Genomic DNA, 23,511 nt, shown 5'->3' on the forward strand with positions numbered 1-23,511 from the left:
ATAAAGAACCCCAGACAAGGTAATCGTAAAGAACAAAGTTCATTTAGCTCAAAGTTCTGAAGGTAAGTCCAGCAGGATGGTTGGTGAGGGCCTCTCAATTCTTCATGACCTGACTGAGGTCATCTCGGGAGACAGAGCGAGGCTTTTAGAGAGCTCCATATCAAAGCCACTTCTATATTTGTTCACCTGCTTATCCAGGTGGGGACCAAGTTTCCAGCATTTGGAACTTAGGGAATACATTCAGGTCACCAAGGCTGCACTGCAGTCTAACCACAACACTCCCTAGTGTCGCTAACTGAAGGACATTCCACAAGCACCTGACCAGTGGTCCTCAAAACTGTCAAGGCCATCAAACAAGGAAGGCCCGGGAAACTGAACCTTGGAGGCACGGCGCTAGACACAATGTTCTGGAGGAGGCTCTGAGGAGGAAAAGGGTACTGGGAAAACTGATGAAATCTAAATAGATTGTAGTAGCATCAATGGCCCCGTGATTCTCAGTGCTGTTGTGACAGAGGGTGTGTGTGGGGGTAGGGGGGTGGCATAAACAGGAACTAATTGTATTGTCTTTGTTACTTCTTTTAAGTGACCCATTTACTTTGACGGAACATCATGCCTATGGGTCCCCCCCTCCCGTTTTGCTGGCTTGTGAATTGGTGGTGTCACATGATCCCAGTCCTTGCTCTGAGTGTTCACCAGCTGGTGGAGAGGCCCTGTCCATGAGAATGGTTGGCCCTGAACAGGACCAACCATTAGGGTTGCTGTTGCTGTGAAGAGACACCATGACCACAGCAACTCTTATAAAGGAAAACATTTGCCTGGAGCCAGCTTACAGTTTCAGAGGTCTAGTCCATTATCATCATGGCAGGACACGGTGGCAGGCAGTTTTGAGAGTTCTACATTTTGATCCACAGGCAGCAGAAGAGACTATGCACTGGACATAGCTTGAGCATTTAAAACTTCAAAGCCCCCCCCCACCCAGTGACACACCTACTCCAACAAGGCCACACCTTGTAATAGTGCCACTCCATATGAGCCAAGCATCCAAACACATGAGTCTCTGGGGGCCATTTCAGTTCAGACCACTGTAGTCTCCTATCTCCATGCCCAGGAGTGGGCTGGCAGGGTGTTTTCTGTTGTAGTTTGGTACTGGGGGGAAGAACCAGCATCTTTCACATGCAGAACATGTTACTACTCAGCTAGCACATGCTAACCACATAACTCCTCCTTTTTGTTTTATTAAGTTTTAAAGATTTAAAGAATATTTAATATTTAATTGTTTTCTTTATGTGTGTACAGGCTCCCACGTGGCACAGCACAGGGGTGGAAGCCAGAAGGGAGTTTATGGGAGTCTGTTCTCTTCTACTGGTCCTGGGGTTTGAACTCCAGTTGTCAGGCTTTCTGGCAATCAATCACCTTTATGAGCTGAATCATCACACAGGCCCCAGCTCCAGCCTACTTAAACAGGAGTGTCACAGGATTTCCAAATCTCAGGAAACCAAAGAGAGGAAGAAATAGAGAAAGAAATGAGGTTGGATTTTCATTCAGGCTGAAATGAAATACATTTATTTAACTAAAACCTTGGTCGGCACCAAGAGGAACAAAGGCAGACACTGATGTCATGTAGGTGTTTGTTGCTCCCTGCTGGGCTGCCCCCCCCCTTTCCTGATGGATTATTTTTAAATGACTAAGTTATTTTTAAATGCCTCATAGCTGGCAGCAGGTGAAGTTGTAGTTTTAGTGGTTTGGAGGGAAAGTTGGGGTGTGTGGTTAGGTAAATGAGGCCTGTACGTCCTTAGCAAGGCTTTTAGAAAGTGGTTAAATTAAAGCAGGGTGACTGCTTAAAGCCATCTGGGTGTGACTCAAGAAGGTGCCAAGCGCAGGACCCGAATATAGGTATTGCCTTGTTGGGTAGAAGAAGCCAGCAGAACTGCATGCAACTCACGAGCTCTCTCCCATGAACATGTGAAGGTGAGGATGTAATTATATCACTAGACCCAAGATAAATGATAAATGGGTTTGTTAGAAAAATACAAAGAACCGCTGGAGCGTTTCACTGTTCTTACCGGATCCTCCGAACCTACCAGAAAGAGCGCGCAAAGGAAGGCCACACCTCAAGCTCTTCTCTTTCCGTTTGTCTGCTGAAGCCACACCCAAAGGGGTGTGTCATCGGTTTCAGGTCTGCAGACCAGATACCTACAAACATACTTCTGGGAATTTGAGCCACACACCGCACTAGCCAACCGTTCCCTTGTTTTGTAGTGTCCCGAAGTGATTAATACTCGTCCTTAGCTACATGTGTGAATTGCTTCCCAGATGTCTTCAGAAGGTTAGGTTCCGTTATCGCAAAGGCTATCTCAGGGCAGAAAATAGCTTAGGTCACACAGGAGGCTGCCAGTTTTTCTCCATAGTCATTCTCACCTCCCCACCCTCTCTCCCTTCCTGCCTCCTTGTGCATCTTTCTGCCTGCCTCCTTCCCTGCCCCCTTCATTTTCATTGTTGTTATGATTCGAGATACAATCCACATACCATGTTTTGCACATTTGAAGTAGAAATTCCGTGGCTTTTAAAATCTGCATGAGACGGGACAGCCATCACCATCATCTATTTTGGAAGATTTTGTACATTCGAAAAACGAAGTACTGTGCCTCTCAAATGTCGTTCCCACCCGTGTCCCAGGCAACCATCAGTCTGCATTTTGTCTGTATGGATTGTTTTAAAGCAATGCTGGTTGTGTTCTGGCTACCATAGCATGTACAGTGTGTGTTTCTCTGTGACCAGAACCTTTCACTTACCATCATGCTTTCAAAGCTCACCCACGCCGTCAGTTCTTCATTGCTGAGTAAGTTTTCACTCATGGATATACCACATTAAAAAAAAAAAATCTATTCCACTGACTTTGCTTCTCTTTTCAGATGTCATAAACAGTGCTGCCCTGAACATTGGGATGAGCTTCTGTGGGCACTCTTTTAGGGTGTGTGCCTAGAATTGGATTCCTGAGCAATATGGAAATTTCATGTTTCACTTTTGAGGGCCTCACAAATTTTCCCCCAGTGGTTGCATCATTTGGGGTTGTTTTTTGTTTAAGTTCAAGTCCATAATCTTTTATGGACTTGTAATCCAGGAATAATGATTTCATGACAAACATTAACTGTTTTTGAAGCTCAGGAGAATTCTGGAAAGATGTTTATTAATGTAGAAAACTGGAGTGAGAGGGAGCTGTTCTCGGTGCCCTTGCTTCCCACTGTGCTTCGGGGTCATTCACTTTTATGAAGTAACAACAAGCCCCTGTTCTTAGTAAGTTTGTATATTTTTTTTCTGAAGGCAGATGGGAGCCAGGACACAACCCGGATTTCATTAAGATGCTCTTATCTGTTTTGTTTATTTGTAGTTCTTTTGGGAGGAAAAAACGTTCTTGTCAAGAGTGGGAAAGGCCTGTGAATTATGAAATAAGGCACAGACCGTCTGTCACCATGATCCACAAGATTGTCCACATGGACCAGGACTGCCTACTGTTGCACAGATTCATAGGGTCTGCACTGCCTTTGTAGGTGGCTGCTTCCCCTAAGTCTGGAACATTGTTCCCTTAAAGGGGAGGTTCCCCTAATTCTATAGAGTTTATGGAACTGGAATTGTTTTGTTTGCTTGTCTTTAAAAACTTACTTTTCCCTGTGCATCTCTGGGTAAGTATGCAAGTTTGAATGGGGGTGCCTGCAGAGGCCCGAAGGCATCTGGATCTCCAGGAGGTGAAGTTGGGAACAGAATTGGGTACCCTTGTAAGAGTAACAAGTGATCTTGGCTGGTGAGTCATCTCTCCAGCCCTTGGAACAGCTTTATACAATTTAAAAGGTCCACGTGCCCTCATCCTGTCTACCCACTTCTCTTCAGTGTCTGGATCACATGGTCATGTCCTTATGTAACTATTCATTGAGAGCAGAGGCTGCAGTGGGAAGGTGCTGGTGATATGTATCCCTGTCCTGTTCAGTAGAGGCAATATATGTCCTGCCAGATCTTCCCTAGTTCTTGACTCCTAGCGGGGAAAGGTTTCCAGGAAGGAAGGCTAGGCTTGTGGGAAGGTAGGCCAGCTTCCAATGGAGGGGAGAATCACAGGTGTGTCCGTGCATAGCTTACAGAGAAGTTGGGGTGGTTTGCTCTCCATCTTTGCTCCTTGCTCCTTGCACTGTCATTTTTCTGCTCGTTTGGGGGCAGGCTTGGTAATTTGGACAAGTGTGATTTCTTTCAGCATTTATTTTGTCTCTATAGTTCAAAAGAGTACCTGGACGGTTATTTTAAGGAATTGTTAAGAAGGTGAGGGAAATAACATACAAAAAGCAGGGCTGACTTGGCCATGGGAAGAATCAGCCTTACACACTCCAGACTAGACACCTTGCCAGGCGGCCTCCTTTTTTGTGGTTTTGATTTTGATTGGGAGTGTGGGAAGCCAGTGAGTCTTTGTATCATTCCCCGGGGAACACTGAGGAGTATAGGGTACTTTGTTGGTAATAATAGACCTTCTACTGTTTTCTTTCCCACCCCCTCCTTTCCCACCTGCTTCAGTTCATGTATTGTCTATTGCCATCTTTATGAAAGTGACTTTTTCTGATGGTGGTGATAGAGCTCGTCACGATGGGCATAGTAGTGGCAAGACGGGAATATCACCTGATCCATGTGTGCTAGAGAGAGCTCGGACGAATGGATGGACCAGCCTTGGGGCAGAGAGAACTTGTGTGCTAATGAGTGCAAGCAGACCTGAGTAACTGTCAACTGTTCTGTGGGCGCTGGCTAACTTTTTGCCAGCCGGATGTAACCTAGAGTTAGTCACCTGGGAAGAGGGAATGTCGATCCAGAGTTGCCTCAGTCAGATTGGCCTATAGACAGTGTCTCTGAGGGATTATCAGAATGGTGATTGATTACGAGAGGGTACAGCCCACTGTAAACAGCACTCACCCACAACTGGATCTAAGCCAGAAAGAGAGCCAGTCAACAGCCTTCCTCCATGGTTTCTGCTCCGGGTTCCACCCTCAAGCTTTTGCCCTGACTTCTCTCCGTGATGGAATATTACCTGGAAATATACCATATAAACCCCACCATGAGAGCACTGGCATTACATATGTGCAGTACTGTGGCCCTGTTTACCCGAGTTCTAGGAATTCAAACTCAGGTTCTCATATTGTGTGGCAAGTACTTACCCACTGGGCAGTTTCTCTAGGGCCCCATACCTTGGTTTTTAGGTGGGTTTCCCGGTTGTTTGTGGAACACTGCCCTCTGGGGTATCGGGTTAGGAATGGTATGGTCAGCTGATATAGCTGACTTTTTAGAGAAATGTCTGTTCCCTGTGAAGGTGCTTCCTGCCAAGCCTGAGGACATGCGTTTTATTCTCTGGTCACACACAGTAGAAGAAAAAAATCAACTTCTTGTGAGTTGCCCTCTGACTTCCCCAGGGCACATGTGTTACATGCATGCCTGCATGTACACACACAAACACACATGCACGCATGAGCGCAAAGAATTTACTGTGTAGTAGTGTAACCATGCTATTAAGCATTTCTGTGGGCTAGCCTGGAAAGTTACCAACACCTCTAGCATAGTTTGGGGGAAAAGGAGTGGGATTATGTCTATGAAGTCATTTTTAAAATGTTTTTATGGGCTGGAAAGATGGCTCAGCTGTTAAAGGCTAGGTTCACAACCAAAAATGTTTTTATATATTCTTTGAGAATTTCATATAGTATATTTTGATTATATTATTTTTCCTCCCCCAACTCCTCTCGTACCCTCCCTCACCTCCCTGCCCACCAACCTCATGTTCTCTCTCTCTCTTTAAAACACACACACATACACACACCAAAACATGGAGTATGATTTGTGTTAACTTCTGAGCATGGAGCCTTCCCTGAAGTGTGGTTGATATACTTAGTATCACACCATATTGGAGAAAACTGATTTTTCCCCCTATCCCAGCAGCCATCAATTTGGAATAGCTTCCTGATTAGGAGTAGGACTTTGTGCCGATCGCCCCCTTTCCATGTGGGGATTTTCTCTGGCTTGAATTTGTACAGCTTTTGAGCATGCTGCCAGTCTCTGAATTCTCATGTGCATCTGCTCCATTGAATCTGGAAAACACTGTTTCCTTGAAGTCATCCACAACCTCTGGCTCATATATATTTCTGCCCCCTCTACTGTGTAAATTCCTTAACCTTGATGAGTGTAATATAGTCATCCCATTTAGGGGTAAGCTGTTAAAAGTCTCTCACTCTCCATTTTGTCCAGTTGTGGATCTCTATGTTAGTTCTTACTTGACACAAGAAGAGGCACCTCAGATGAGGGCTGATCTATGGGCACAGTAATATATCATTGAGAGTATTTTTATTGCTATGTTCATTTCACAGAATGATAGTAATATGTTTACCCCCTGGGTCTGTGACCTGTCTCATGTCTATTTATTGGTGGTATTAACAGTGTCAGGTACCATATCATGAAGTGGGTCTTAAATCCAAGCAGAAAGTGGTTGGTTGATTATTCCTATAACATTCAGGCCACTAAGGTACCAGTGGATATGTCCTGCAGGGGGGTTGTTATTGTGCCTCACAGAGTTTGAAGTTAGATGAGATTGGTGAGACTTCTCCTCCCCTAGTATGTGACAGCTCCTTGCAACACAAGGAATGCTAGCCAGTGGGGTGAAACTTCCAGGCGAGTACCAGTGGTGTTTCTCCATGTTCTGTAAATAGCTGTTACCTAAATAGAAAACAAACTTCTGTCATTGCTCTGCATCCACCACCACCACCACCAACAACAACAACAACAAAAAAAAAAAAAAAAAAAAAAAAAAAACACTGCAGATTTGGGATTCTTAAACCACTTATTTCCAACAATAGCAGCCATAGGCTCCTAAAGTTCTCCCTCAAGACCCTCTCTTTATTGCAGTTTTCTCTACAGCAGTGAGTATGGGACACTACCTTGGCATGATCCTTGACTTTGATCCTTCCCTGGGGTTGAGTCAAAAGCCATCCATGTGTCACTCAGAGCTAGAACATCCTTGGGCCACATTGAGACTTTTCCACTTTGAATCTGAGTCAATTTTTCACAAATAATTACCAGCCCCAGGTTCAGTCCCTGCAGCCCTTAGAAAAGGAAGTGAATCAGGAGGGGCTTTTGTGGGACTGCACCTCCACGAGCTTTCTGAAGGATGCTGGGGGTATCCCGTGTGAAGGCCACTGCTGCTGTTGGACACCTGCATGTCCAGGCCCAGGAGTACTTTGAGGAGAGTATTTGCAGTACATTTTATTCTGTTTCTAGGTTCCCGCTAGTGCAGAGCATGGCCTTCTCCAGGGACAAGGAGGTGGCCACGGGAATGTCCTCTTGAACTTCCAGGCCTTGACTCCTGGCCCTATGGTGTATTTTTTTTTTCCATGCTCATTTGGGATGAATACTTACACCCTTTGCTCCACTCTTCATTCTTGCTAGAGCCAAGCCTGGGCTTTCTGGGTTTCACACTGGGGTTTGCTAGCATTTGAGAATTGAATTAGGCTGGGTGGTGGTGGTGCACGCCTTTTATCCCAGCCAAAGCGGGTGGATTTCTTTGAGTTCAAGGCCAGCCTGTCTGCAGAGGGAGTTCCAGGACAGCCAGAGCTACACAGTGAAAACCTGTCTTGAAGGGCGGGGGCAGAGATTTTAGCACCTGAGGTTAAAGACTGCCTTGGATGTGTTATGTCTGTGCAGTCCCAGCCATCCTTCTACAGATATTACCAGGTGGATCTCCATTAAAATCAAACCCAAGCCAAGCTCCACATCAGCAGAGCGCATGGTGAGGAGAGCATCGGGAAAGCAGAGCATCCCCTAGGTACCCACCAAACAGTTGCCCAGCCCCCCCATGCCTTCCCCCTGTGTTTGTCACATGTTGGATTACACTTCAGCAGAGCATTCCCTGTTGTGTGCACCCTGCTTTAATGCTACCGGAAATTGGATCTGCTCCAGGCGTGCTTTACCTCGTTTCTGCTTCGGGAGATAGTTGCGTTCCGTAGACTTGAGACAACAGAGTCCACTTTCAGTGAACTAGGTCAAGAGCAGAGAGCTGATAAAACTCAAAGTTTCACCATGGCTGTAAAGTTGTGACTCTAGAATTATTTCTCAACTAGGACAGCTCCTTATCAACGAAGAATTATCTAGTTCAAGATATAAGTAGTGCCGACAGTGAGGACTCTGTAGTGGAAAGTTGGTGTTGTGAAAGTTATGTGTCCCTTGATGTGGGTGTGAGAAAAAAAAACCACAAACAAAAACCACTTGCTATGTTCAAAAGGAATCTCTCCTGGTATGTGTGCGAGGATGGGACTGTAACCCATGAGAGAGTGTGTTGTTTAGAGCCGTAGTACTACAATGCATTTATCCAAATCCTTGTTCATTAGGAACAAGGACCCTGCCCGCTGCCACCAGCCAGTCTTCTGCACCCTGTAAGCCAGGCTGTTGCAAGCAAAAATGGGAAAACTTTGGTCCCTGAACTGTTCATAGATTTGAATATTCATATTAATTTATCATATCCATTCTAAAGTCACGTGAATCCTGAGTATTTGGGGGTAGGATGGGGTGACAGGGGCTAGTGTATCTGAGGTAGGCCTGGAACTCTGTGTGGCCGAGGATGACCTGGAACTTCTCGCCCTTCTCCTTCCTTCACATCTCTAGCAGTGGAGTTACGGTGTTTCTGTTACTTACTTTTCTTTTTTGGATAAAACATCACGTCCAAACAACTTATCAGTAAGAGTTTACTTGGAGCTTAGTGTTCCATGGGCAGAGTGGTGTAACAGGAAGCACGGCTGTATCGGGCCTAGCACGACATTGTAGTTGCGGACGAGAGCTCACATCTCTATCCACAAAGGGGAACAAAGACAGGGGATGACAAGTCTTTCTGACAGCTCAGAAGCGATGTACTTTTCTCCAGCAAGGCCACACCTCCTAATCCTCCCCAAGCACTACTAATTGGGGAACAAGTGTTCACATGCCGGAGACTTGTGTGGAACATGTCATTCAGATCACTGCAGCATTACGAGCCACCACACCCATTTGATGTGGTACCAGGGCATCCAGATTTTGTGGATGGCAGGCAAACATTCTCTTCTGAGTTCTTTAAGGAAAAAGAACAAAAGCACACCACACATCAGAAACCAATTGCTGTTGTGTCTTGGAAGTTGCTAGAGAATCCTCATCTGGGTACCTTAACCTAGCCAGGTGAGAGTGCAGGTACAGCCTCCCTGGCCTGGCTTTGAGACCCACGTGTGTGCTGTAGGCTTAATGTGTTCTCTGTGGAGTACATCTGTGGTTAGAACAAATGTTAAATTTATTCCTTTCTGGAACATTTTAAAAGTAACTTTTAAAGTCAAGAGAAATAGAGTTGGGTGTGATGGTGCACACCTTTAATCCAAGCACTTGGCAGGCAGAGTCAGGCAGATCTCTGCGAGTTTGAGGCCAGTCTGGTCTACAGAGTGAGTTCTCTGTGTAAAGAAACCCTATTTGGAAACACACATACACACACACACACACACACACACACACACACACACACACACACACACACACACGGGCTGGGGGGGGAAGGGGAGAGAGAGAGAGAGAGAGAGAGATTTTAAAGGACAGCAGTAGGCCAAATCTTGATGGTACCATCTTCTTCAGGGATTAAGAATTTGGGGGCAGGGCTGGAGAGATGGCTCAGAGGTTAAGAGCACCGACTGCTCTTCCTAAGGTCCTGAGTTCAATTCCCAGCAACCACATGGTGACTCACAACTATCCATTATGAGATCTGGTGCCCTCTTCTTGTGTGCAGAGATACATGGAAGCAGAATATTGTATACATAATAAATAAATAAAATCTTAAAAAAAAGAATTTGGGGGCAAAAGACTTTCATTATTTTAAGCTTTGTGCTATTACCTCATCTTGCCCCAAAGGTGGCATGGAGACAGTGAATAATGAGTGAGTATGACCAGGTAGGTCCTGATAAAAGTCATTGCCTTGGGAGGAGCAACTGCAGCCCCTCAGGCAGTGGGCCAGGGTTAAGATCCATTTTCCAGCCAGCATTGGTGGTGCATGCCTTTAGTCCCAGCACTCAGGAGGCAGAAGCAGGCAGATCTCTATGAGTTTGAGGCCAGCCTGGTCTCTAGAGTGAGTTCCAGGATAGCTTCCAAAACAATACAGAGAAACCCTTTCTGGAAAAACAAAAAAAACAAAAACAAATCCATTTTCCAGTGGGGTAGTGACTGAGCAGGCCCCACTCAGCCTTGGGCTGGTGGCGTAGTGACTGTACACTGCACTCAGGCTTGGGTGGGACTTTGGTTTGAGCACACCTCAGGTAGTGGCCTAGGTTCGCCTGCCCCAGGCTTTGTTAACACAGAGTAGGGACTAAATGAATTCAATATGAGGTTTTAAGAGTTTCAATGTGTAACATATGGTCTTTATACTGAATCATTATGGATTTTCTTTTTGGTGTGTGTCTCGATTCCTCTATTGCTTAATTGTAGAGATGCACTTGGTTTTTTGTTTTTTGTTTTTTCCTTCTCAGGGAGGTTAGGAATATTTGAGTGCCAGTAGGAAGTATTCAAGCTGGTAAATTGATTGTTTTAAACATCTTGAATTATTTGAAATGCTGCAGGCAGATAGATGCACAGTTGAGCGATCTGTGGCATATCTGTGCAATTGTGCACAGTCCAGGTACCTTCTGTGTGTGATTTGCCCTTTCCAGAAATTCTGTGACATGGAAGCCTACCATACGCAATTCTTTTTGTTTGGCCTCTTTCTCTCCCCACAATGTTTCTGAAACCCACCCTTACTGGAGAAGCCATTGAACATATCAGGGATTTTTTTTCCTTACTATAGAGGGGTCATATATTAATTTGCCATGTTTTCTCTGTCCCTGTACTAATTGATAGGTGTCTGAGTTGTTTTCCATATTTAGTTGTTATAAATAATACTGCTGTAAATACACACAAGGCTTTGTCTGAGTCACATTTCCTGTTGCTGTGATAAAATACCCAATAAGACCAACTGTGGGGAAGGAAGGGTTTACTTTGGCTCACAGTTCAAGGTCACAGTCCATCATGGGGGGGGGAAGGCGTGGCAGAAGGAGCTTGAGGCAGCTGGCTATATTGTATCTGCAGCCAGGAAGCTAAGAATAATGAATACTCATTACACTATTTATACAGTCTAGGACCCAAGCCGAGAGCATGATGCCATCTTTCTTTAGGTGGGACTTCCATATTCCGGAACCCAATCAAGAGAACCACTCACAGGTGTGTCTAGAGGCCTGGATTATTTGCTTTTGTTTTTAAGACGTTGCCCAACTACCATACAAAGAGGATGTACTTTCCAGTACTCTGGTTTCTCTGCATCTTCACCAACATTTGGCAGAGTGTTTTTTTTAATTCTCTCTTGGTAATCACTGGCCACTGAAAATGGAATTCCTATCAACCCCACTTTTGAAGAAAGGGATTGTGTCTCTTGCCCTTCTACAGAGTTCTTCTGAAGATCAAAGGAGATGTGCAGTTATATGCAAGTGCTTTGTGTTGCACAAACCTTACTGAGTATTATATTCTCAAAAGCCTTTAGCTGTTAAATTTAACGCTCAAATATCCATCTCAGATTTTAAAGAGGAAAACGTGTCTGAGTTTTAATAAAATGTGTATGTTAGGATTCAACATGTTCTGCTTGCTTATAAAAGCAATTTTTACTCAAATTGTGAGCTTTCTCCATATGGTAGGTTGCCTGTATTGTGTATTAAATTATCAGCCTTATTTAACAATGTCAGACTATAATAGTTTACATATGGTGGGCAAAGTTTCCTTCCCCGCTCAGATTTGGATGGTCTGGTAAATGTCCGCTTGTGAACTTATTAAATCCAAGTGCTTGTGGGTGGCCTCTTGTAGACCTGGGCATATGTGTCCTTCTCTGGTGCAATGGAAGCAGAACAATTGGGGACTCCGGGGAAACCACCAGGATGGATCTGCACAAGAATATCCATTTCATAGTTTTAGTTTGCAGTGCAGATTCTGTGAAAGGCCTGGGTTTATACATTTTCCAAGAACAAAGAGTGTTTTGAGTGTATTTTCTCTCTTCCCGGTGGCAGATAACTGCTTGGTACAGACTTGGGGAAACTGGCAGACTCTGGGTTTGAAATCTCCTAAAGGTTCCTTATCAGCAGCCCTTCACACCTACTGAAAAAGACCTTTGGACACAGGCAAGCTGTGTGTTTGATCAGGTAGCAGAGAGCCAGTGTCAACAAAGCCGTGGGGAGCTTCTAGAGGAGGTAGAGAGACCTGAGACGAGACTTTACGGCTAAGAAACTGCATACAGAATCGAAGTTGTGTTCCTTGTGGTCTCAGGAAATTTATATTAACCCTGGGCTGTATGTGCATATATGTGAGTGTGTGCAACCATGCAAGTGAGCGTGAGTGAGTGCATGAGTGCATGCATGCGTGTGTGTAGAGGCCACTGGTCAGCGCTGGGTGTCTCCCCCAACCACTCTCCACTTTGTTTTCTAAGACAGTCTCTCCCTGAACCTAAAGCTCATCAATTACTTTACAGTAGCTGGTCAACAAGCCCCAGGGATCTTCCTGTTTCCACTTGCTGTCACCTCTGCCCCAGCACTGGGCTTAAAGTTGTATGCCACTGTGCCTGGCTTTTTACATGCTTTCCAGGGCTCTGAACTCAGGCTGTCTGGCTTTCATGGCAAGCACTTTACCAAATTATCTCCCCTATCCCCTGAGCTAAATTGATATTAATTTGGTCATTTATAATACGATTCTTCATTTTTACTAAATAGACAAAGTTAATAGACAAAGTGAACCTGTGAGTTTCTTTTTGTTGAAAGTAAATGCAGGTGAGAGTCATGGCACCCAGTTGTGGTTCTGGGATGAATATGAAAATTAATTATTGTTTCATATTTTAACCTTAGTGAAGTCAAAATTGTGTGTGTTCGTTCATCTGTGTGCATGAATGTGTGTGTGAATACGTGTACATATCTATGTTTATGTGCATGTGTGTACATGTCTATATTGCACGTATATGTGTGTGCATGTGTGTATACGTACATGTATGTATATGTGCATGCATGTTTGGAGGACTTTCAAATCTTTCAAGCACTACAGTCTGTAATGCACAAATTAGAAAGAATGAATAAAGGCATTCAGGCACTTGGAAGCCCTTTCCTAGAATTTTGCGGTTAGGGTATGTATGAAGTGACATTTGAGAGAACCGTCTTAGCGGATGTCTGAAGTAAATGTTCTCTTTGGAAGCAGCTGTTTGCTAATAAAGAAATCAGGACTGACAGCCCTAGTGTCATACTTTCCATGTGTTCCCAGTGTCTCAGACCAAAGCAGGGAGTCAAAGGGACATGACAGGCCTGCAAGGAAAAGGAACTTGGTCCAGTTGGCACATAATGTTCTTTAAATAGGCCTAGGCCTAGGATATAAGTAGGACACTTCATATTGGTGTTTGGTGCCATTTTCCACCTTTTTATGGAAGATTCCAGTCCCGTGTGGGCAATGGCTAATGAACTATGGATGGAACAAATGACTAAAAACTGCCAAGATATGCAGCAAGATGGAGGGCCTTACATAGACAGGGTCTTCCCCTGGGTCCTGGCTGTCAAAAGCTCACTGGGGAATGAAGTGTGTCCGGGAGTGGGGAAGGGACTTTTGTCACTCTTATGTCTTCTGGCCACCTTGATCTCAAAAATGCTTGAATCTCCTGAACATATGACCCACTCTCGCTGGGACCCCTCATTTAGCTTGACAAGCCAAGCTGAACTACCTGGGGCCCTGAAAACAGTGTTTGCAGCAAAGGCTTTGGTCATGGCTGGTAGATATTAAATAAGGTCTCATCTGTGTAAAGGGAAGAAATATGTCAAACATCCTCCAGATTTCCCTTTTTAGGAATGAGAGAGAGAAAATAGTTATATGTATGTTAAATGTATGACTTCCCATTTAAAGTGATCCCTTTGTTATATTTTAATTGCTGATGGATGATTTCTGAATGGATTTGGTATATGATTTTTTTATTTTTTTTTACCAGAGTAATAGAGTTGTTTCTTTTATGGGGGAGGGTTTTTTCTTAATTAATTTTTTAGTTTAATATACAAAGTCCCCACCCCAGCTCACGGACCTCCCCCCTTTCTTCCTTCATTCCCATTGGCCCCCGTTCTACTCCCTAAATGGTGATTCTTTTGGTTTCATCTCACACATGTCCAATTTATTTTAAGGAGACAAATAGCACCAGTGTGAAGTGGAAAGGTTGTAGCCTTAGAAATTTGAACAGTTGGGGGCTGACGAGACAGCTCAGTGGTTACAAGCATACACTATTCTTTAGAGGGCCCAAGTTCAGTTCCCAGCACCCACTTGAGGAGGCTCACAACCTTCCCTGTAACTACAGCTCCAGGGGAGCTGACCCCTCCTCCCAGCCTTTTAGGGTACTTGGACCCAAGTGCACACCACTCTGCACATATGCATGTAATTAAAAATAGAATGCAATTAAAACAAAAAAAAGTAGAAATTGGAAGGGGTAATTTATGGCCTCTCTGGGGCACTGATTTGTCTACTGGTCATTTGTTTGGCAGGTCAATAAAAAATGGAAGTGAGATCAGTTTAAAAAAGAAACATGTCCAGTGTTAAAACATAAGCTCTAGAAGCTATAGTCGTTTTTTGCTGCAGCCTTTTAGGTGTCTAGTTCCTAGCAAAGCTCACACCAAAGACTAAGTTTACTGGGCAGTTTCGTCCTTCTTTTAGAAGATTCCTGTTAACTTGTGAATCTTACTACAAATAGTGCTAGTGAAGTGGGCTAATGTTCCTTAGGCACACACACATGTGAAGCATGACCTGGAAAGGTGGGAGGCACCAGATCACACTGAGATAGTGACCTGGACAGAAGTGTATCCCCCAACGCCTACTCTCCAGGTTCAACTTTTAGCGTGCTGGGCAAGGTACTTATCTGCAAACCTCAGTTTCTCCTTCTGTTATGCAGAGGTGATGGTAATTCCTGCCTTCTGAGTGCCAGAAACCAAATGAGGTCATCAGGTGTGTCATGTGCACCGTAGGGACATGGGATGCTGTCCTCTTTGCTTTGTCTGCCTGGTGGGACTTGTCACACCCAGGGATGGAAGAAGGCTGTAGATAAGCTCTCAAAGATCACTTTGCTTGCATGAGAAAGATATTTGCTTTTCACACAGATTAGTTTTAAAATGCTATTTATTTATTATTTATTTATTTATTTTATGTTTATGGGTGTTTAGCTTACATATCAGTCTGTGCATCATGTGTCTGGTGCCTACAGAGGCCAAAAGAAGGTATGAAATTCTCTGGAACAAAAGGTTGTGAGCTGCCACCTGAGTGCAGGGAATTGAACCTGGGTCCTCTGAAAGAGCAGCCAGTGCTCTTCTGTGTTGAGCCCTCTCTCCAGGTCCTACACTGGCTTTTTAGAGCTCTATAGGAGTTGTGGTGATTTTGAGAGCGTGATTTGTGACAGAATACCATTTGAATTCATAATTCAATTTTGTTTTCTTTCCAGGGAACACGGGTCTGGCTGAGAGAAAATGGCCAGCATTTTCCAAGTACTGTAAATTCCTGTGCAGAAGGCGTCGTGGTCTTCCAGACAGACTATGGGCAGGTGAGAACAAGTCCCCATTGCTTGCTGAAGTGTACACTCCACTCTGCTTCACCCATGGGCACTTTCGGCTCCTCTACACACACAAACATATACAGACTGACTCTTGTTAATTTTCCTAAGTGATAAATCAGAACCCAGGAGGGCATGGCATTCAGAACGTGTGCAGTGCGTATGATGGGTATGACACTGTCCTTGCAAAGGGAGAGTCCCAACTAGTTTGGGGTAGAAGGACACAGCAGTTGCTGACTTTCCTTCCTGGTCCCTTTTCCACCTCAAGTTGGAATGCAGCCCAGCGCAATATGAGATTTTAGCCTACACTGTTATGGGATTGTTTCTAACTTGACTGCATGGTTCCTGAACATGCACTTTACAGATGCCATCGTGTTGCCAGGTTAAAAGATGGGACATCCTGGTAGAATCTATGAGCAAACCTCAAAGGATTGATGTTTAATGATTGCTTTTCTTGTCCTTGACTCTTGATACCCTTAAACTTCCATAGTATCATCTGTGTGGTCATTTGGCAAGACCAGACACCACAGACAGCTGCTTTTAAAAACAGCAGCATCCTCTTTTCACAGTTATTGAGACTAAAAGGTTCAAGGTCAAGGCCCCAGCTGGTTCAGTGTATGGGGAGGATTCTACTTCCTGGTTCACAATGGTATGGTTTGTTGTGTCTTCAGGCTGTGTGAGGCCCAAGGCAGTGCTCTTGCATCTCTTTTATAGGGGCAATAATCTCATCCTGAGGACTCCACCCTCACTGCACTAAGGCCCCACCTACTGATGCCCGTATCCTGGGCATTAACTAGGGTTACGATTCGAATGTATGTATTGGGATAGTGGGCATGCGCTAGCATTCAGCCTATAGTTTACAACAGATTGAAGTAGTGGCATGCTTGTCAAGAGTCTAGGGTACTGGTGTTCTGGTCACTCTCAGAGCCCTGACCTGCATGGCTTAAGGATCACCATGACTGCAGTGATGGGGAATGAAGGAAGACAGACACACATACAGAAAAGCTGGGATGGACACGGTCCATGGGCTCTGATGGAGATGCACCTGTAGAATCCAGGAAACTCAGCATTGACTTAGGAGGCAGGTTGGCTAATCTGGGTAGGTGGATCTTGTTAGGGGAGTGGTCTCAGGCTGCAGTCATCCTTCAGCAGGAAGCTATGTTTGATACTTCATGCACACATTGTCAGCATCCGAACTGGGACCTAGTGAAGGAAGGCATCTCCATTCTCCTGAGCCATGGGTAGGAGGTATTGGGGTCCTTGATGTGGCTGTGCTCAGGTCACCAGTACACATTCCCTCAGGACTTCATCTGCTCCACACAGATTTGAAACATGAAGTAACAGCAGCCATTTGGCTTGACAGTTGTGTTGAAGGTTAGTTCTCTGTGGTCTGAGGTGGAAGGGGTGCCCAGTCAGTCTAAACTTCACAGGGATGGCCCACTTGGCAAACCTTTCTCGAATCCTGGTTTGTAAGCAGTCACGACACTGGACTGCTTTCCAGTCTTGTTGCTCCCTCATTTGAAGTCTCAGACCAACTCTCATTGTTTACCAGGTAGATCTGGGGGTCTGGGAATTCGGCAAAGATACCAGGCATCTAAAGGCCGTCTGCAGCATGGGCATTGCTGTTGCCCAGTTTAGTTGCCTCCCCGAGAGCATCTGGTAATATCGTGTGATCTGTCAGCCAGGAACTAAGGAAGGAAGGGGCACCTCCGAAATGTTAGCTTTACCCAACAGTACTGGTCAGTGCTTTTCTGTCTCTCCATTGCTGTCTGTCTCTCCATTACTGTCTGTCTGTCCATTGCTGTCTAGCTGTCCATTGCTGTCTGTCTCTCCATTGCTGTCTCTCCATTACTGTCTGTCTGTCCATTGCTGTCTGTCTCTCCATTGCTGTCTCCTCTCCATTGCTGTCTGTCTCTCCATTACTGTCTGTCTGTCCATTGCTGTCTAGCTGTCCATTGCTGTCTCTCCATTACTGTCTGTCTGTCCATTGCTGTCTGTCTCTCCATTGCTCTCTCCATTACTGTCTGTCTGTCCATTGCTGTCTGTCTCTCTATTGCTGTCTCCTCTCCATTGCTGTCTGTCTCTCCATTACTGTCTGTCTGTCCATTGCTGTCTAGCTGTCCATTGCTGTCTCTCCATTACTGTCTGTCTGTCCATTGCTGTCTGCCTCTCCATTGCTGTCTTGCTTCTCCTCCAACTTTCCCCATTAGTGCTCAGTTGCTTTCAAGTCCTGTACGCTCTTCTCCAGAGGATGTAAAAAGGGAAAATGGTATTTAAACAGCATGCCATTAGTGTAATTATGTTGATGAAACTTATATAAAATAAATGTTATTACCATCCTTTTTTTGTTCAGTTTCATTTTGATTCCAAATCTTTTTTTTTTTAAGTTAAAATAAAATCATGATGAAAACAGGTAACCTGGGATGGAAAGATGGTCAGTGGTGAAGAACACTGGCTGGAATTTGGGTCCCTGGATTCATGTAAGGTGGCTTGCCACCACCTGTATGTAACTCCAGTTCCAGGAAATCCAGCGCCCTCTTCTGGCCCCTGAGCACCCCCACACACATGGTGTGCACACATACAGAAACACATAAATAAAAATAAAGCATGTGACAGCCTTTGAAGGCATCCTATCTGCTCTCCATTGTACACTCCAGTAGTTACATAGCTTCACATTCTGTGGCCTATGTTCAGAACCTTTGTTTTCACAATACTGGCACTCTAGATGTCCCTAAACACACACACACACACACACACACACACACACACACACACACACACACACACACACACACACACACTCCTTTCTGTCCCTGGTCTTTGGTGAGTAGCTTTACTTCTTTCATCTTTGATTTTGATAACTACTTCATGTGAGTGGCACTGTCTAGCTTCTTCCACTTAGCAACCTGTCTTTCCTGTCTTGTTTCTAGTCCCAACTCATTTGGGACAACTCTGACTTTCAGTGCTGTGGCTGTGAATTGTGGTCACAGCCTGTGCCACGTGAATCCTCTGCTGGCCCTGGTGGGTAGGCGATGGCTCTCAGTGGCTAGATAGTGGAATGTCACTCTTAACAGTATTTATAGAGCTCGGGCTTAGCAAGGACTAAACCAGAATAATGTGCACCTAAATTAAAAAGACAACACAGAATCCTGACCTCTAAATCTTCAGTTGGTTGCTGACTATATGATTTATGTTATCCAGTCTGTCACTCCAAATATAACACGTATAATTAGCATGGCAATTTATGTAGGAATTGCAGGGTTCCCAGTGTGGGAAAAGCAAGGCACGACTCAAAGGGCTCAAAGAAGGGATTCAGGCTTGGGCCAAGAACCAACAGAGGCTGGTGAAGCAGCACATATCCTGTAGCCTAGTGCTCACACCTTCAACCACAAACACAGAACAGAGCCATTTGCAGGTGGGGGAGGGTGTAAATTCTCAAAGCTGGCCCCCAGTGACATGCTTACTCCAGTGCTCTCCCAAAGGTTCCATCATGTCCCCTAAATGGCATCACCAACAAGTATTCAAAAGGCCCGAACATAGGTGGCAGGGGCATTTCTTTTACACCACCTTGGGGTTCTTGGACAGCACTCTCTGGACAGTTTTGTAAAAGGAGATTACATAACATGTCACCATTTCTGTTTCTGCAGAGTGCAGATGTAGCCGAGATCATCCCCTGAGAGGGTGCGAGCTCGCACTGGGCTCTGTGTCTTCTAGAACATGCATGAAGTGTACAGACAGTCACCCTCCTGGGAAGTGTAGAAATGAGTACTACATTCTCAATTAGATTTTTCACTAAGGGAGTTGGAAATACTGTATTATCCTTGTCTAGAGAATGTCTGATTTCATTGCTCTGAGATATCCTACAGTGTTATCAACTTACTAATTGTAGTTTAAGGGGTTGTTTGTTGTTTAATTTACTTCAGTCAACTTCATCAAGGCTATTACTTACCGTGTGCAAGGATTACAATGCTTTTCTGCCTGCACTCTCTTTATCCTGGGTCTTCTAAGATATTTACTGGCGGGGAATATAATTACCCAAAATCTACAAGTCAGTGCCCTCTTTCATCTCCTTTTCTGTTGATTTCCAACAAGCATAATTAGATTGAGTTTAAAAGGCCATTCTCACTTTATTACACCACCAGGGAAAGCCATTAGGGTCTTTGCCTTGTCTCTACCCTGACAAAGACTTCTTCCAGTCACACTAATTCCTAATAATCACACCTCCCATTAAGGCCAGCTCTAACCTAACTGTTTGACCTCCTAGATTGCACTGCTGTATAGTTAATGCTATGAGCCTAATTCTGTGTGCAACCTAGGAATGAGCTAATTAGTGTAGTGACTTTTTAAGATTTTTTTTTTTGCTTTCTTTTTTCCCTAGCTACTTTTTTGTTGCTCCACCCCCCAAACTCTTTAATTAATTGATTTTTATTTTATGAGCATTAGTGCTTTGCCTGCATGTATGTCTGTGTGAAGGTGTTGGAGCCCCTAAAACTGGAGTTATAGACAGTTGTGAGCTGCCATATGGGTGCTGGGAATTGAACCAGTATCCTTTGGAAGAGCAATTGGTGCTCCTAACCGCTGAGCCATCTCTCCAGGCCCTCCTGAAACTCTTTTGTCTTCCACTCATTTATAAATGTCCTGTGTCCTCTGAACATGTTGTGAACATGGGTAGCTTTTGACCTCTTCACTCCTGCTCCTCAGTGAAGTACCTGTGCATGCTCCTGTCTCCTGGAGAGATTCCCCCAGGCCTGTGGAAGGCTGGGCCCAAGCAGCAGGGCAGCCCACAGAATGTCATCTGTCACAGCTAGCCCTGCAAGTCTCTGGGACTGGACAGCTAGAACTCAGTGGCTTTAATCCTAGTGGTCAGTAGTCAGAAGGGACTGTGCAGGTTTTGGACACTTAAGCTGAGTTGTCATCTCTGAAGCACAGGAACACCCATGCCTTCGACAGCCAGGAGGCTTCATGCCTATCTTCACATGCTAGGCCCACTGTCCAACCACACAGCTGTCTTGGTGGAGTCTGCAGCTTCAGAGAATGAGATGTCAGGGACCAACTCCTTGTACTGCTGAGACGCAAAGTAGGGAGTGGCATCCAGTGCACCCCCTCTCCAGATAGCCCGAGAAGTGCTGGCTATTGAATTGTGGGGCAGAAGGGAGGCTTGCCAGGAAATAGCATGATTTATGAAGATGGAAGGAATGGAGTTTAGGAACAACATCCATGCTATCAAAGTAAAACTGTTAAATTGTGTGTCATTAGGATGGCATGATTCTAAAAATCCAAATGCTGACGAAGAGGCAAGGGTCTAGAGATTTCATCTAGCTCAGGTGCAAGTCCCTGGCTTTTTGTTTTGTTTTGTTTTGTTTTTTGAGACAGAGTTTCTCTGTGGCTTTGGAGGCTGTCCTGGAAATAGCTCTTGTAGACCAGGCTGGTCTCAAACTCACAGAGATCCGCCTGCCTCTACCTCCCAAGTGCTGGGATTAGGGGCGTGCACCATTACGGCCCGGCCCCTGGCTTTTATATAGTCTTAAAATTGTGTGTGTGTGTGTGTGTGTGTGTGAGAGAGAGAGAGAGAGAGAGAGAGAGAGAGAGAGAGAGAGAGAGAGACTTTTGAGGCAAGGTCTCTTGTTGGTTAGTAATTCCCACATAGTCTCAGCAGGCAGGCCAGTGACTCCATGGCGCTGTGTCTCTACCTGTCCAGTACCTGGATTACAAGTGTGCCCCACCACATCTCTGTTTTTCCCCCACATTGTGCTGTTATATCCTGGAAATGCCCATCCTTGAGATGCATGTGAAGCTGCAGCCATGGAGCCAGAGGTCTGTTCTCTAGAGACCCAACTCCTGTGGGACTTAAGACAGTTCATTCTACTTACTTGGTCTTGAGCTTTGTTTTTGGTTCTGTTTTGTGAGTTTTTTCTGCGAGTACCATGTGACACGGACTCTCTAGATGTCTTCCAGGAATTTAGTTTGGCCTCCTGTGGCTCAGAGATGGAGTTAAATGTTTCCATCAGTTTTTGAGTTAAATGTTTCCGTTAGTTTTTGCTCTCCGAATATAGGAAAACAAAAGGTTTTGCTGGTTTATTAGTACTTTTTGTTCCAGAAAAAACGTGTGTGTTCGCTCAGATGCTTAGCGCTATATGGAAACTCCCTCATTATAAGTTAGAATAGAACCCTTGAGAAGGCTAAGCCTGTGCTGTCCCTTGTCCTCCTGGGAGTCTGGTTCCTTCAGAGCTGTTTCTGCCCACCTTCCAGGAGAAGCATACCCATGTGAGCCTGTCAGACTCCTCCATCTGAATCAGTTCCTCCTGACAGCAGCCCAGGTACGAATCTCACCCTCCTCTCCAAAAGGCTGGACACTTGTGGTTGTTACATCCCCCAGACCCTGGGGATAGAGCCTGGCCTGTAGATATACTCAGAAAATCTGGAATGAAAGAATGATGTTCTGCTTATAATTAGCATAAAGCCAAGCAAGTCATTAGAATGTTGTATACTCCGTTAGATCTGTTATTGTGATATTTTAATAAAGAAGTTGTGGTCTGTTGTTGGTTTTTGTTGTGGTGGTTTGTGCTTTTTCTTTGTCACTGAATCTGCCTTGTGGATGTGTGTCTAGGCCAGAGGTCAAAATTAGGCATCTTCCTCAACTGCTCTCCACCTTAGCACTTTTTGAGACAAGTGCTCTCATTGAGCCAGGAGCTATTGGCATAGTTATTGGCTAAGCTGACCAGCAAGTGCCCAGGGTCTGCCTGTCTCTGCCTCCCCGGAGAACTCACAGGGTGCCTTTGCACTAGACTTTCTGCATGCATGCTGAGAATCTGAACTCCAGTGCAAGCATCTTTTCCCTAGTCAGATCTGCAACCCCTGAGCTCTTAATCAAGTGGTCTCTTGCTTTAACCTTTCAAGTACTAGGGTATGTGTGTGTGTGTAAGTCAGAAGGAATTACATCTTACAGGAATTAGTTCTCTCTTTCCCACATTACCAGTTCTGGGGATCAAACTCAGGTAGTCTTTATCGGCTGAGCCATCTCACCAGCCCAATGTTCTCAGTTTTAAAGGACTATGGATAGCAGGAGCAAGAGCAACATATACAGGAATCATAGGGTGGGGAGGAGTTCACCATGTAAATTCTACCCAAGAAGTTTGTAAACCACACACATGCATTCAGAGGGTCAGAATTAGATAACAGTATGGCAGGAAGTCTTCTCTTGAGGGAATTATTTCATTGGATAAACTCTAGAAACATATAAGCTATATTTTTCATTTCTAGGAGGGGTGATACTTAGTGGGATTTGAATTTTTTCTAAATCTTTCTTTCAAAGTCTGAAAGAATAGAACCTGAGGGTTGTAAATGGATCCAGAGCTTTTCTTTTGTCCTGACTGCACAGTCCCAAATAATCACACAAAAGCTTATATTAATTACAAAATATTTGATCTATAGCTCAGGCTTATTACTAACTAGCTCTCATAACTTAAATTAACCCATTTCTATTAATCTGTATTTTGTCACGTGGCTTCATGGCTTTACCTGTTCTCTAGCACAGCTTATTCCTCTGGCCGCTGGCTAGCATCTCTTTCAGCTCTGCCTTCCTTCCTCCCTGTATCTCTGGTTGGCTTTCCCGCCCAGCCTTATTCAGCCTGGCTATAGGCCAGCTTCTTTATTAACCAATTTGAGGAATACATCTTCAGAGCATACAGAAGGATTATCCCACAGTAGAGGGTTACTGCTTTATAAACTTGAGCAGCCATGTTGAAACGAGAGCCCTTTCCAGTGACAAACACTTTCAGCCATGCTATTGTGCCAGGGAATACGGGGAGTGTCCAGTGTTGGAGAGGTCCTAGCTTGCCAAGGGCACAGCATCCTTCCAGCCGCCTTGTCGA

General features: G+C 44.8%; 1 protein-coding gene across 5 annotated transcripts in view; it reads left to right on the forward strand.

The window, feature by feature from the left end:
• Positions 1-23,511, forward strand: part of Myo10 (myosin X) — a 207,136-nt gene that overhangs the window by 32,557 nt on the left and 151,068 nt on the right. For 3 of the 5 annotated variants that reach the window (XM_027400037.2, XM_027400038.2, XM_027400039.2), the window contains one exon: positions 15,533-15,631. The exons of the other annotated variants lie outside the window; for them this stretch is intronic. In XM_027400037.2, coding sequence (XP_027255838.1) covers positions 15,533-15,631 — 99 coding nt within the window. The remainder of the gene's footprint in view (positions 1-15,532; positions 15,632-23,511) is intronic. 5 annotated transcript variants of the gene reach the window in all.

This window comes from Cricetulus griseus, chromosome 2 (assembly GCF_003668045.3).
Source record: "Cricetulus griseus strain 17A/GY chromosome 2, alternate assembly CriGri-PICRH-1.0, whole genome shotgun sequence".
NCBI lineage: Eukaryota > Metazoa > Chordata > Mammalia > Rodentia > Cricetidae > Cricetulus > Cricetulus griseus.